Source organism: Populus alba, chromosome 1 (assembly GCF_005239225.2).
Source record: "Populus alba chromosome 1, ASM523922v2, whole genome shotgun sequence".
Classification (NCBI taxonomy): Eukaryota; Viridiplantae; Streptophyta; class Magnoliopsida; order Malpighiales; family Salicaceae; genus Populus; species Populus alba.
The window spans coordinates 33,191,671-33,207,208 of NC_133284.1; the positions used below are offsets into that span (position 1 = coordinate 33,191,671).

The 15,538-nt window shown below is 34.7% G+C and overlaps 2 protein-coding genes across 38 annotated transcripts; both read right to left on the bottom strand.

The window, feature by feature from the left end:
• Positions 1-1,206: 1,206 nt before the first annotated feature.
• Positions 1,207-3,671, bottom strand: LOC118055376 (cyclin-D4-1). Its single transcript, XM_035067264.2, has 5 exons — positions 3,024-3,671; positions 2,852-2,938; positions 2,306-2,615; positions 2,094-2,224; positions 1,207-1,919 (listed from the first exon to the last, which is right to left on the bottom strand). The coding sequence occupies exons 1-5, from the start codon at positions 3,339-3,341 to the stop codon at positions 1,665-1,667; spliced, it is 1,101 nt and encodes a 366-aa protein (XP_034923155.1). The 5' UTR covers positions 3,342-3,671; the 3' UTR covers positions 1,207-1,664.
• Positions 3,672-4,486: 815 nt separating this feature from the next.
• Positions 4,487-12,764, bottom strand: LOC118055375 (nucleobase-ascorbate transporter 6-like). 37 transcript variants are annotated; one of them, XR_004688649.2, is made up of 11 exons: positions 12,361-12,760; positions 11,959-12,056; positions 11,424-11,864; positions 11,253-11,328; positions 9,854-10,027; positions 9,668-9,763; positions 9,214-9,300; positions 8,544-8,630; positions 8,186-8,264; positions 7,234-7,397; positions 6,527-7,015 (listed from the first exon to the last, which is right to left on the bottom strand). XR_004688649.2 is itself a non-coding variant. In XM_073409423.1 (10 exons), exons 6-9 carry the CDS (start codon positions 9,267-9,269, stop codon positions 6,904-6,906), a joined length of 339 nt encoding a protein of 112 aa, XP_073265524.1. In that variant the 5' UTR covers positions 9,270-9,300; positions 9,668-9,763; positions 9,854-10,027; positions 11,253-11,328; positions 11,424-11,864; positions 12,361-12,761; the 3' UTR covers positions 4,487-5,719; positions 6,872-6,903. The 37 variants fall into 37 exon arrangements, 15 of the variants coding, with proteins under 15 accessions (XP_073265524.1, XP_073265527.1, XP_073265520.1 ...); XR_004688648.2 differs by having other exon boundaries at positions 6,527-7,052; XR_004688644.2 differs by having other exon boundaries at positions 6,527-7,067.
• Between the last annotated feature and the right edge of the window lie 2,774 nt (positions 12,765-15,538).

The window sequence follows — 15,538 nt, forward strand, 5'->3', positions numbered from 1 at the left end:
TGAAAAACCAGCCGAAACATCTCCTGTTAATTATACATATACAAGTAAAAACGATTTCTTTTTTTTTATTCTGAGAATCGAGATCAAGCGACACTCCAAAATTGTCCTGAAAGCTACCTCGCAATTGATTGCAAGGTGACAAAAGGGAACAAACCTTTTATCCGATGGACACCAGTAGAACAGCCCATACATACACACCTACGAAGTGCATGGACCCTAGCCTTTTGGTTCTCCTGTTCCCGAACAACCTCCTAGATGATGATTTGACAGGTTAGTCTCCCCCACCCCATCATATCTATCATATCTTTGCCCTCAATCGCTACAACTCTTGTCTTCATTACACCTGGTCGTCTCTGATTCATTTCTCCTCTCTGTCTCCCACGACACCGCCGCCCGCTTCTTTTCCCTCCAGTTTCAAAATCTCCCCCCCCCCTTGCGTGGCAGCTATCCGTCATGCCCACCTCATCCCCTCCCCGATGCTCCGAGCCTGATCCAAATTCACCACCAAGCCCCCTCCTTCGCCGGCCAAAATTACGACACATCCCCGATGCGAGTTAGTTTTCACTTCGACAAAACTCATTTCCTGTCCATCAGATTTCTGTAATAGGTTATCTAGAATTACTGATCTCCTGTGTATCCAATGGATTCTTAGATAAATTAACCGTCTCCAGATTAAAATGCTTGCCAAAAATCCCCATTACAAATTAGATCCAAACCCAAAAAAATCTGGGTGAGCTTCCTCCAATGTTACATTGCCAGTTCTCGAAGCTTTTTTTTGAGGCAGTGTAGAAAAATGGATAATCCCTTCCATTTTCTAATGCACAGTAAAGGAGAGTTGAATTGTTTATGCGACACGCTGTGTTTTTTGAAGAATTAATTTTTTTATTTTAAATTAATTAAAAATAATTTTAATATATTGATTTCATAAATAAATTTAAAAAAATAAAAAAAAATACTATTTTAACACATTTTAAAATAAAAAACAATTGATTTGTGTCAAAAACTTATCCCACCAAATCCTTTTAAAAGTTTATTTGAAAATATAATTGGGTTAGTTTTTAAAATATTTTTTATTTAAAAGTATATTAAATAATATTTTTTATTTTTTTAATATTATTACATTAATATATTTTAAAAAAATTAAAAATTTTAATTTTTAAATAAATTTTTTAATTTTTTTAGAAATAGAATTAAATACGACACCGAGAAGCCCATCATATTCTAACAGAAACAACTAGATAATCAAGGATTTTCACAAGGGTAGTTTTGTCAAGAAAAAAGAGAGGGAAAGGCTGATCATTAGATTTCCGGTGTGACCCCATTAGTTTTCATGCACAGATGATTTACGAGAATAATTGAAACATCATTAGACCTCACATGAACACCCAGTTTACATTTTGACCAAAAAGCCCAGCCAATAACAAAATTATGACCCATGAAAAAATATCACTTTATAGTAAATAAAAATTATATGAAGATTAATCAATTCAATAAAGTAATATAACAAAATCCCTCTTCCCTTCATTTTTATCCAATCCCGTCCGTTCATTTTATAATCAACGCATAAAAACAAGCCTAAAAAAGGAGGCCTTTTTACTTTTCTCCCTCTAATGAAGGTAATAGAAGCAGGAGAGAGTATCTAAGGCGCTGGGTAATGGTCTTATCTACGGTTCCTGTACATCCGGTGCAGTAGATCTTAGCCTCTTAATAATCGGTTCAGTTTCAGGGGCTTGGCTGCTGGCCGAGATGGGATTCTCGGAACGCGTGCTACAGCTCCCACAAGCAGTGGCTGCGTCGAGCACTCCAGCTGGGCTAGCCGGATCAACTAGGGCATCATCCGATAAATCCTTAAGCCGAGCCGTCGGACACGTGTCGATCAGGTATTCCTCTATTAGTTGGTGACAGCTTCTCACCATTTCCTTCAAAAAGATCACATTATAGTTTTTATTACACAGATTTCAATATCTCTCAGTTAATTCTCGTAAAGGTGGTGAGTATTCGGGAAAATAAATAAATAAATATATATATTTCCAGAAAAGACCCTACTGACAACAAAAATTATCAATTACGCCCCAAAGATTATAAATATTTACCCTGTTTACTCTCTCATGAAAGAACTGCCCAACACCAGCCTTCAATGGTATAGTATCAAAATTCTTTCCCGCAGCGGATATCACCGCAGCAGCTGCCACCGTCGACGGTGCAAAACCCAAGAAATCAATCACTGAAAAAATCCCAAAAAGATTTCAAAATGTTTCATAAAAATTGTCAAACGTCAATCAGATTTTGGTGAGATTTGAATTACCACGGATGGTGTTGAGAATGAGATCCGATGAGTTTTTCAAGACCCGATTGAAATTCCCGGGTTTTGTAGAGGAACAAGAAGGGAGCTTTGAAATGAAGTAATCAAGATAATCGAATGGAGTGATTGATCGTAATCTCCAATTGAGATTGGCCATGACCCGAAGCTCCATTTTTTGAATGTTTTTGGGCTCAAATATGAATCCAGGTTCAAGTATTTGAAGGTCTAATAACAATGGCACGTCAGGTTCTTCCATTTTCGCTGCTAAAGACAAGCATGCCACTGATAGTAGCTGAAACGGCCACCCATTTTCCTGTTTCAATTAAGAAAACCCGAGCTTTAGATCAATAAGATAATAAAAATCACTCTTTTGTGTAAAATGTGAATTCACTTTCCCGCTAAATCTGATATTTTAAAGGGAAAGTTGAATGGGATATTTTGAAGATAAATATGGAACGTTCCTGGAAAAACCGATATTTTCTCGGGCGAGAATGGAGTTTAGCAGGAAAAGGGCAAAAAAGAAGGGAGGGTGATCTATTATTTATTTACCGGAAGAGAATAAGAGGAAAGAAAACGGTCGAAGTAATTGACGGAGAGTAACGCCGTTAATGGCCTGAACTCGTAGTGTGCATACACCTGCATTGCCAAAGCAATAGATATCACCACCACATCAATACATACACACGTGTAGACACCTACGTATCTATACACCTGTAGGTACCTTGAGGATCCAGTTGATGGAATCTTGGCGAGCCGTGATGTCAATGGAGCGGTGACGGCAACGATGGAGATAATCCGACAAGGGCATAAAGTGAGATTCAGAGTCAATCAGTTTGGTGATGGTATTCTCATCGGATGATGGAAAAAGGATGATGGATCGTGATGGTGGTGGGAATTGAGGGTGGCTAGAGATCCACGTGTCGGCATCCTGTTGGACCACCTCACTGGCATCCTCCCCACAGTACAGGCTGTTAAGTGCAGAGGCAGAGTGGTCCGGGAAGTGGGAGTGGGAGTGGGAGTGCGAGCGAGAGTGAGACATAGTGAGGGTGGCTATGGGTGGTTAATGGCAGGACAACGGCATTGGTAGCGGCGGAAAGAGGGAGGAAGAGAGTGTTAGTGGTGTTTGGTGGTGGATGTCTAGTTTTGGACATGGCTTGGTTATGGGTCTTCTGGGGATAACATGTTTCGGGTGGATGCTGTTGTTGTGTGCGTCTCTCTCTCTTCCTCTCTTGATGGGTTTTCTTTTTTTGTTTGTGTCTGGCTCTGCAGAGCTTTGAATAATGGAGGAGAGAGTGTGCGTGTGTCGAGGGATGAGAAAATGGAGAGGGGCGTGCCGTGTATCGATCTTTTCACGTGGGTTTATGAATGGTGATTTTGTTTTGACCAAAATTAAATGGAGAGCTTTTTGCAACTTATGGTTTACTTTCCCTTTTCTCTTTTGTTAATCTCGCAATTATTGTAAAGTTTCCACCCATTCAAAACTGCTTTCCACCTTCAAAATTATCAAATTTATATTTTTTTATATGTTTTTTTTTTTTTATATATAGATGATGCAAAGTATAAATGAAAATCTTAATAGAATATTTTAATATATTTTTAATAAATTTACTTTCCCTTCATTTGTGTGTTGAACCTACCTCCATTGTCTGTTACGGGCAACACAGCATTTCTATTTAATTGGTAGCCTCAAGTAAATAGAACTATACCATCATGTGCATAAATGCATGTAAAGAGATAAAAAGGAAGAAACAAGGGTGCGCTTAATCTAGGCGCAGTGCGAGTAGATCGCTTTGGAGATTTTACTCTACACAAGAATTATTGTTCCATGGATCGACATATTAAATGTTTTGTGCTAAAATTAAGGCAAGTTTACCAATGAAATGTTCATTTAATGGTTAAAACATTAATATATCCTTGTAAATATAAAAAATAAAAGTTTAGTTTTCAAGAAAAAGCATTTATTAGAAAGAGAGTTATGAACTTTAAATGAGATTAGTCTCATTCTTTAAAAAGATATAAAGATACCTGCATAAAGAAAAAAAAAAAAAAAAAACAAGGGTTAGCCTCCTAAAAAGGTAGTTTTTTTTTTATGTCAGTTTTGTATTCCATTGTGTTTTAAAAATATATTTAACTTTAAAAATTTAAATTTATGTTTTTTTAATTAAATATTACCTTACCCAACACGAAATTAAGCGGCAGGCCCTGTACAACTTGTCCAACAAAGATGTAGAAATCTTTCCGATAACAAATAAGATATCAAAGTTTTTCAGCCTAACAAGGGAGATCGAATTTTACTAACATAGTAAAATGTCACCGCTGTTGATCAAATATCAATACACAGGGAGTTGTTGACTTTTTGTCCTAGCTGTAAAGCCCCTATAGGCTGAAGATATCTTGAGTGACCCCGCTCACAGTCAAGCCCATGTGTTCCGTACACTTTGTATATGGGAACTAGGGTTGATGTATCGTGTATTTGGCTGTCAAATACCATCGTATCGAAGCACAGGCTCACCACATTATTGACCTTCGAGATTTGCAACTGTTACAATTTGGTTTCATTCTCTCCAGACCACCTTTTACTTTTCTTTTCTTTTGTCTTCTTCCATGGAGCGGGGCGGCCGGATAATGCAAGGTGCTTCTCCTTGCACAGAGCCTGATGGCATTTCTTAGATTTTGAATTCTTTTGTGTTCTTAAATCATGCTAACAATGTAAAAAAAAATAAAAAATCTGGGAAGGAAGCTGATTTTACTGAGGAATTTGCATTTCTTTTGTCGAAGTAGCAGATTTTACTCCAAATGACTTGACAGCTTCTCTTCTCTTCTCCTTTGTTACCTAACTGGCGCGCTAAACAAATAACCTTTTTTGCCAACTTATTAATCAGCGTTTGCATGCTATTTATGGTTTTGTGCCTTAATAAATCGAGGACAGGTCTCACCGTGTGATGTGATATGATATGACCTTGATTTTTTTTTTTTTTTTTAGTTTTTCGCCCGTGACATTATTTTGATTTAAACCACGCTCATCTGCTTCTTGCTCGAGTCTCTGCGGGCTTCAGCAACATATAACACATAACACAGTTAGAATTTATGTTCGGCTTCTTCTCCTTTTCTTTTTTTTAATGTATTTTTAAGTTAAAAATACTTTTAAAAACAAACTTTACCTGCACAAAAAGTACTCATGTTTACACGACGGGTCGCTGTGCATCCACAGTGAACTGAAAGGTATACAAAAGGTCGCCAAAACCCCATCAGTAGTTCATTTGTGAAAAGGTACTCTGAGGTTGCAATCATACGGCATGGGAATGCAATTCTTTATGGGGTTGTCGCAAATATAATTGAACCCTCGACTGCTAAACATCCAGGATCACATGCCAACACTCTGAACCTTCCATGAATCGAGGCATTCTGACAATCAAACTGTAAGGCAAGGAATGATGAATGAGGAGGAAAGACAGCTAGAAGGAATCAGAAATTCCAGTTCAACATGATGGAGCATGGACCAAACTGATTTCAACACAAAATTTTCAATCCCCGAATTCTACCATGCTTTCTTGTCGAAGTGACACTTAAAAAGGCCTTAGACTTGGGAGTTCTACACTCCTGTTCTAATACTTCATGTTCCTCCTGTTCAACGGGAATTGGGTCCAGCAGATGACCAGGGAAAAAGGGCTTCGAGATTTTAGTCACTATTCACTCCCTGACTCGTTTCTGAAAATCGTGAAAAGTCCTCCTGAGAGGATGATGCGATATGGAAGATAAACTTTTTGTCACGATTGAACTTTAAAGGTGTGGCAATGGCCAAGCCACATCGCTTTGCCAAAATGTACTCCACAGTACACACACACAAAAAAAAAAAAAAAAAAGGGCATCTGATTGAGACTAAATTCTATTTCATACACCTTCAAAAGTGATTTTTGAGAAATTACAACACCAGCTCTCACACAAAGCTACATAAAAACCTGCTGTAAAAGAATTTAGCTATGGTGAATTGCATTCTAGCATCTGTAGGAAAAACGGATGTTAGGTTCATCCAAATAAAATAAAAAGAAAAGAAATCCTTGGCAATCAAAAAGGCCAATTCACAAAGCACGACAGATTCTTATTCTCATAAAAGAAGCGAGATAAAAAGGTTCATCACAAGCTAAAATTAAAAATATGACATGCATTATCTTCGAGAATGCGTAATAAAGCTACCATCAATTTCGCATTATCTTCGAGAATGCGTAATAAAGCTACCATCAATTTCTTATAAAGGCACATGAATTAGGTTCACTCTGTTACTTGTTTATCGTGAATAAAATTCTATCTGCAGTAAATTTTTCAAAGATCATTACTGTTTGCATTTAATATTTATAAATATTATTGCAATCACATGTTTAGACTACCAAGTTGGTGTGTCTGGCTTAACTATTCCTATACAATGTAATTCTCATTTTGATATATAACATTGTTGCCCTAACAATGAAATACTAGGAGAGCAACAAATTCAGAATTTTGTTTATTTTCACTTCTTTTCAGCTTTTCTTTGATGGCAAGGAAGAGCTCCAAAATTAGAATGAAGGGAAAAACCTGTATAGAACTCCTCACTCCTGGTGTCTTGCCTAAAATATCTGAACCTCTCCCACCAGTACCTGCCACTGTCTCAGCGGGTTGTGATGTGCAACAAACTGTGAGTGCAGTCCAAGAAACAAGCAACTAAAATTGCCACTGTTGCTGGAGAGGAGAAGATCACTTGCATTATGTCGTTGAACTGAAGAAATCAGAACTTCATCAAAATAAAAAATCTCTTAATAAACTTATTGAACAACGATAATGCTATAAGATCAGATGCAATTCCAACGAAGAAATCAGAACTTCATCAAAATACAACTCTCTTAATAAATTTATTGAACAACGATTATGCTATAAGATCAGATGCAATTCAAACAAACATCACCAGGTGGCACCGGTGTGGACAGGGCCACGATCAGAAACCAAAATGTAGTCCTTGAAGTACTGTGGCACAGGAAGGCCCAAGAAGAGAGAAAAGCCAAGGATGAACTTCGTTCTGAAGCTATTGAGTTGCAGAACTGGAGAAATCCCAGACCAGCAGAAGCTGCTTCTCCCACAAACATATCAGAGTCAAAAGTCGATTAAAATGGTTTCCTTGAAGGGAAGTTGACAGTAGAACAATGGAGCATAACTAAAGCTATTACAAAACAAATTGATCCCTATTGATCTTTATATACCACGTTCAAAAACAAGTATAGAATACATAGAATCTTGTTTGATCTTTATTTTCCATGTGAAAGTTCTTACTAAGTCAACCCTTCCTCTTTGCATTACGAAGATACCACCCTATTTTGGCTCCAACCAGTGAGTTATTATGTGAGCTTGAAAAAAAGTGACAGCATGTATCAATCTTTCCCAACCAACAGACAGAAAGATGAAAAATCTCATAGAAACTAAATTCATTTTCTCTTGTCGCTCACTATTTCATTTACCACAGCAATTCCTATCTGTTCAGTTTATGAAGTTGAGTCTTGAATTAGGAATGCCATATGGTTTCTAGTAGAAACTTTCTACAAAAACAACTACAGTATAGAGGTATACACTGACTAGTAAGAACAGAGGGCCTCACTACCTATTGTGGTGACTATGGACTTTTCTCTAGCATCTTCTTGTAATCAGCTGGCAGTAACATGTGTTAGTAACGTTAATTCACATACAAAACTTTAACTGATTTATGTGACTACCAGTAGTCTTTTAGTGTTTTAATGTTCATTGATAACATTTCTATTGTAGAATCAGGCAAACTGTCCCACTGAACTTCATTTTGCTCTTGGTAAAATTGATTGATAATTTAGATCCAGCCATAAAAAAACATAGAAAAGTAATACATACCCGCATAGGCAAAGATGACACAGTAAAGAGCTGCCACAATTGGCAATGGTATGGGAAGCAAGAACAGTCCTGAATCTTCCTGTTAAAGATAAGTTGCAACAGTGTAAGAACAATTACTGAGTGAACAATGCAATGATGGTGCCAGATTTCTATTCGCAAAATTGATAAAGACTTCAAGTTGAAATGATAGGAAAAAGGTAAGGAGCCTTTTTAAAAGGACAGTGGTCAGTAATCATGACAGGACAAAAAGAGAATCTAAAACATTGATTGCCATGAGAAATGAAATTCAATTCATTCATTAAAAAGATAATAAATAAAAAGAAAATAAAAGATTGCAATGTGGAATACTGCACTTAACACAGAAAAGAAAAGCATGAAGCCTGCTGATATTTGAACAACTCTCTGACTTCCAACTCGTGTTAATCCCAAAAGACCTGCATTTTCACTGTAAGCATAACAGAGCAAAATTAGATTACTGAATTGGTAGGAGAGGATACTAGCATTAGGACATCCATCAATTCATCACACCCAACAACAACGATATTTTACAAGATCGCAATGTGGAATACTGCATAAATAGAGCATCTTAAACAAGCAACATAATAGTTTGCAAATCAACATATGGATTGTAAAATCAAGATCCTTAGCTCTAATTTATCCAACCAATGTCAGCTTTCCTTAAAGTTTTTCTCTGATAGTAACTAACAACAAATTTTACAACAGCAACCATGGAATTCTACCATATGGGTCGTATACCTGAAAGTAGGTTAAGCATTTTGCTTATAGATTATGAATGTGGTAAACCATAGTCAAATGAGGGTCAGATTACCATCACATTCTCATTGAACAATCCACCCTTCAACAAAAGCAAAACAACTTCAAAAAGTTTATTTTTTTTACACTGAAGCAGTGGATCCATTTCTGGGGTATTAGTTAAGTTAGAAAAGAGTTTTGTGTCCAGAAACAACAGATAGAACGTAAAAGGTCTGAAAAAATATATAACGAGACACCAATTGGTTATGTCCTACCAGCCATCCAATACCACGGCTGAGTACAGAAGGAGGCAGAGGAGTGGCACTCCCATATCTTGATACCGCAATAATTGTACCAGTAGACTGCAGAAAAGTAAAATAACATTAACAGCATTAACAGCATTGATTAAATAAGTGGAGTGCTTGCTAGGGAACTTTCAACAAAAAGAATTATAAAAGAACAGGAGATGAGGACTCAGAATTCAAGCAATTCATGATAGGGTTCAACTATTCATCCACATATAAATTCTCGCAAAAGAGAGTTTAATAATCCATCTTCTATCTGACAATATTCATACACCAAGCATTAAAGTTATTTAAAGAACAAGCATCCACAAATATGATTTGGAACTGGTGAAATCCTCACTATCAGTGAACTTAAATTAGGAAAACCATTGTATTTGGCATCTATAAAAGGAATTCAGTGGGGAATTATCTTGATAAATTGTACCTCAACTATAGCAACCAAGAAGCATCCATCATCACAAAAACATCACCAGCATCAAAAGTGGGACGTCCCCATTGAAATGGATATGGAACCTTTATCCTGAATATTAATAATTCATCCTGTGAATTTATATGTTACATAAAAAAGGAATTAAATGATTCAAGGTTTCTATAGTAGATCAAAGCTCACCAAGGAGCAGCACTAATGAGCCCAGCACGATCAACAAGACAGCTAAGTTGTGTGTCTGGATGCTTATTATTATATGCACCAGCCACAGCCAAAACTGCTGGCATATGCCCATACAACTGCAACAGCAAACTGACTGCATATGGTGCTCCTTGATTTCATCATGTGAGGAACAAACTGAAATATTGTTTATTGTGTAAGAAAAGAAAAAAGAAACTCAACGATATTAGGTAAAATTATTCGAAAACTTGAAAAACCAAAAGCAGAAAAGAATAAAAATAAAGAAAAGGTTACTCTCTCTAACTTGTATCCAGTTAGAGCACATAATTGCGTGGAAAAAAAGTCCTTGCATTCTCAAATTTAATATACAAGTTCAGGATATCCAAGGTACACCATCTAAAGAAGAGCAAATAGTGAGGACACAAGGCCATTGCCTAGGAACCAGAAACCAACCTTGCTCCTTTATTTACCTATTAAAACACTTGGCTACTGAATTATTTTTGTAGTCCACCCTTAATTTCTGTTAATAAGCCAATTGTAGTAGATGAAGAAACCAAATTTATTGAAAGAGACGATGCCTCTTGCTAATGATCTCTTCTGCCAACTAGGAATATGAACATAAATATCAATTAAGATCCTAGAGAGGCTCTGATCTTACAAATACGTTTTCAATTAACAAAAAAAACAGTGAAATCTTTTACTCAACGATACAAGAAAATAATTGAGGATGTTGATCATCTGAGATATGAAGACCACGATAAGGAGTGCGGGGATTCCAATTACAACACATTTTGCCAGCTACAAGCATCAACAAAGAGAAGCATATTAAACAAAACTCGATACCCAAATGGAAGAAAAAGCAGCACTAACACATGTAGTATCATTGACAGCTGTTCCATCTATAGCATCACTAGCTTAATAGATCAAGCCTACTAGACTGTGCAAAGCTTAAACGGCCATCTATTCAAACTAAATTATCTTGAGGCAACCAACTAAAGACATGAAACACCAGTTTTTCTATGGACCTGCTATACCTCTCCAGTTGGCAATTGTAGGAACAGAGGCAAGAATGGTCAGAGAAGCTATTGGGAAATGCACAAAGGAAGAAAGACGTTTAAAACATAAATAAGGAAGTTGTTATCCAAAAAAGATCAGAGGTATGAACTCAGGGAAGAAAGACAAAAAAATCCTGCTTCCAATGAAGTTTTCCCTTCATTATTAAGAAATCACACAAATATGACGACCAAAAAGTTTTGCTCCTCTCAGCAAACATAATGGGCTTTGCATATTATTTTGAAGCACATGCATCTCCAATAGAAGAGGTTTAGAGCTTGAGATTTTAATTATCACCGTATGCATTTCCCCAGCAAAACTAGTAGAATTGGGTGTTCGGCATTCTTACTCATGGGAATTCATGAGCATAGAGCCCAAGTCCGGTAAGAATCCCGAGAGGCATTGCAGCAACAGGGCTGAGAAATCTGCATCACGGAACATGAAGATCAAGCTTCCTTAAGCAAGTGAATGGTGCATTAAGTCATCCCAAATACACTTACATACTATCGCAGCCTCATACCTTGCAAAGAGTCTCCAGAATCCAAAGAAACCAATGCTCCTTGTACAGCTTTCATGGATAGCTCAAACCTTAAAAAAAACAACCACAAATGTGATAGAAATATGATAGTCAATTCTAACTCCTTAACTTTCCTCGTGCACTTTCCAAAAATAACCGGTAATTTTAAGCGTTTCCTTGCATATTCTCCAAGAAACAAACACGGGCATAGAATTTGAGAATGGCATTTACAAAGTGAGGGAGGGAACTAAACTTAACCTGACGTGGAGAACGAAATATGACATTAGTGCTATTGTTAGTAGATAAAGAAATGGTTATTGTGGGGATGCTAAAAGCATAGGGTCCTCCAATGACCACAGGAAGCCGAGTGCCGAACCATGTCTGCAATAGAGTGTTTATACCCGCAACAAAGAGCAGCGTGTTAATCATCTCAGCCTTCTCCACCTACAAAAATAGAAATATCCAGCTAGAAGGAAATTATAGAAACACAAACTTCAAATCAAAATCAAAATCTGTTAATCACATATATGGTTTTTACATTGCCACGGCTAATCGAAAGAACGAATATGGAAGGAATGATCACAGTAGTGCCGAGCATCACTAGGTAATGCTGAAAACCTAGTAGTATTGCTTTAGCTGCATTCAATCGAACAAGTTTTTAGAAAAATTGATTTACTGCACTCAAATTTAGTATTGGCTATACCATAATCACAATCAAGTACAGAACTTTAAATCAATGTAAGTATTTAAATCTTAATTTTGTCAGGTGAGAGGGGGGGGGTTTCATCAATGGTGAAGTCAAGAGAATGTGGTAATCAAGAGCAAAAACAGGCATGAAAACGAAGAGTATTCGAAGGAAGAAAAGGAAGGAGAAGACAATCAGAGTTTCCATAATGCAATGCATTCAAACTTAAAAACAAAGCAAAGGAGTAACTATTACGCCAAGAAGGAGAGCTGGAGACACAGGAATCAACACCAGGGAGCTGGTCTTTGACAGGAAATGGGGCGAACACACCAACTTTAGCAGCGCCTCCAACTGCCATTGTTTCTCTCTCTGTTTTCCTTTATGTTAAATGGCAGAAACAAGCAACAGGGAAGAGAATTGTAGGCAGTATTAGAGGAGTCAGTTAGGCAGTCATTGATCTGACTAAATGCATTAACTCTTTTTTTTTTTACATATATCCTTTCGTTTTAGTTTCTAGGATTTTTGCTTGCTGGAATTTGAGAGATTTTATTCTTGTATGAAAGGAAAGCTATAAACTGCAGCAGATTGACAGTGACTGGCATCTACTGTCTGCCTGTTAAGAAAATGACAGTTTTACCTCTTGTGGGACAGAAATGAATATACTGTTTTAAGGTTTGTTAATGGCGGATGGGTGGCCAAATTAATCCCAGGGTTTTTTAATCTGGTCCGGTACTTATCCGGTTATCCAGATTAATCTCAATTTTTTTTATAAATTAAAATAATATTATTTTAATTAAAAAAAATAAATAGTTAATAAATTATAACTATATTTTTTATTACATCTTATCAGATAAACTAAGTTAACCAGGTAAGGTCACTTGGGTTTTTGACTTCCCTTTCTTTTTTAAACCCGATCTAATTTCTATCCTGGATCTCGGAATTGATCTGTCAGACTAGATTTTAAAATTATAATTAAATTTATGATGGGTTTTCTACTCTTGTTTTTTTAAAAAAACTTAAAATTTACTCTGGTTTAAAAATAATATTCTTTTTTTATTTTTAAGATTTAATTTTGGTATTAATATATTAATCATTTTATAAAAATAAATTTATTTTTTAATTTAAATTAATATTTTTAAATTATTTAGATATGTTGATATCAAAAATAATTTTTTTAAAATAAAAAATATATATTATTTTAATATATTTTTAATTAAAAATATTTTGAAAAATAACTTAGAACTCTAAACATTCCTAAATTTTTTTAAAAAAAAATCATTATAAATTTGTTCCTGGATGAATACCATACAAAAGCTTGCCGATCTAATGACTTATCATAAGAAACTCTAAAATTATTGGGATTTTTACTAAACATGAACTGTAAACCAAGAAACAATTAAGTGTGGGATTACACAGTTGCTTTTCACGGCTTTTGAATGTTGCTTTGCTTTTCCTTTATGATACTTATTATACATTGTTATAAATAGTAAAAAAGAGATTATATGTTTTATTATAGACTGAATAGTATAGTTCACAGTAAAAATATTATTCCTGTTGTTTAATGTTTTTTTTTTAAGTTTTTTTTTTAGCTGTTTTTTTATGTCTTTTGAAAAAAAAATTTGCTTCTTTCTTTTTTTTTTTCTTTTAACAAATTTTTTTTGTTTAATTTAGTTTATTAATGTTAAATTTTTTTATTTAGTTATCAGACTTTCATGACACGTTTTCCGGATTTAACGGGTTAACCTAAATTTTTTTTCTTTTTATTCTTTTTAATTAATTTTTTCGTTTAGTTTAGTTTATTAATGTTAAATTTTTTTCTATTTAGTTATTAGACTTTCATGACACACGTTTTCCAGATTTAACAGGTTAACCTGGTTTGACAAGTTAACTTAGAATTTTTTTTTTTTTGCTTTTTATTCCTTTCTAATTAATTTTTTCGTTTAGTTTAGTTTGTTAATGTTAAATTTCTTTCTATTTAGTTATTAGACCTTCAAGACGCATATCCCGAATTTTATAGGTTAACCTAGTTTCACGGGTGAACCCAGTTAAGTCTGGGTTGACCCATCAATTTTATTTTTTTTCATTAATTTTTTTTTATTTAGTTATCAGACTTTCATGACACAGATCCTGGGTTTAACGGATTAACATGATTTGAGAAGTTAACCCGGATTTTTTTTTCTTTTTAATTAATTTTTTTCGTTTAGTTCAGTTTGTTAATGTTTACTTTTTTTATTTATTTAGTTACCAGACATTCATGACACGGATCCGTGGTTTAACGAGTTAACCTGTAATTTTTTTTCTTTTAAATTAATTTTTTTTGTTTAATTTAAATTGTTGATGTTAAATTTTTTTCTATTTAGTTATTAAACTTTCATTACACGGATTCCGGGTTTGACAGGTTAACCTGATTTGACGAGTTAGCCCAGTTAATTTTGGGTTAACCCATTAAATTTTTTTTTTCTTTTTAATTATCAAACTTTCACAATACGAATTTAAGGTATGACGGGTTAACCTGATTTGAAAGGTTAACGCAATTAATTCATATTTTTTTTCTTCATTAGTTTTTTTTTCCTTGTTGGTTTTTTTTCTTTTTAACTAATCTATTTAATTATCACACTTTTATGACATGACCTTGCAGCCAGATCCACGTCCAATGCTATTGGGTCTGGTATTGTAGTCCAGACACTTTTATGCTAAGGGTTAACCCAAGTTTAATGTTATTATTAATATTATAAATATTACTCTTGGGTCAGGCGTTGCAACCAAACCTAAGACTTTTAGGTATAACTTTGCAAAAAAATCTAACACTTTTAGATCTTGATTATTTTTTAAATGCAAAAAATAATTGACATGCGGCATCACGCGAGGCATATAACTAGTATTTGCTATTGCAAAACAATTTATTAAACTATGCGTTGAAAGCAAGATTGTCTTTTTACCACAAAATAATTATCTGTATCACATTACATGGGGTATGGGGCTGGATTCATTATTTTTATTATTAGTAAAATTACTATTTTAGCTATGGAATAAAAAAAAATTTGATGCCTTTCACTCATAGTATTTTAGTCCTTTTATTTTTTTTGAAAGATTATAATTACCCCAATACTCCCATGAACAAAAATAATATTCCTTTATAAAAGCTTTTTAATTATTTTACACTGGTTTTATAGTATATTTGAAGGTTTTTCAAGAATATTGTTGTGGATGAACCTCGTGTTGTTTAGTAACGTGGGTTGAGTCATTTGGACATCAAACATCATCTTTCAATATAGTATTTGCAAGATCTCGATGTTCTTTACAAAATGATATGTTACATGTACCATAAGCATTTATAATTTGACGTTAATTATCAAATTTTTTTCTTTTTCTTTTTTTTTCTTGGATTTTATGTTAGTCTCTCGAATTTTACACCAACCTTTTCAATTTTTTT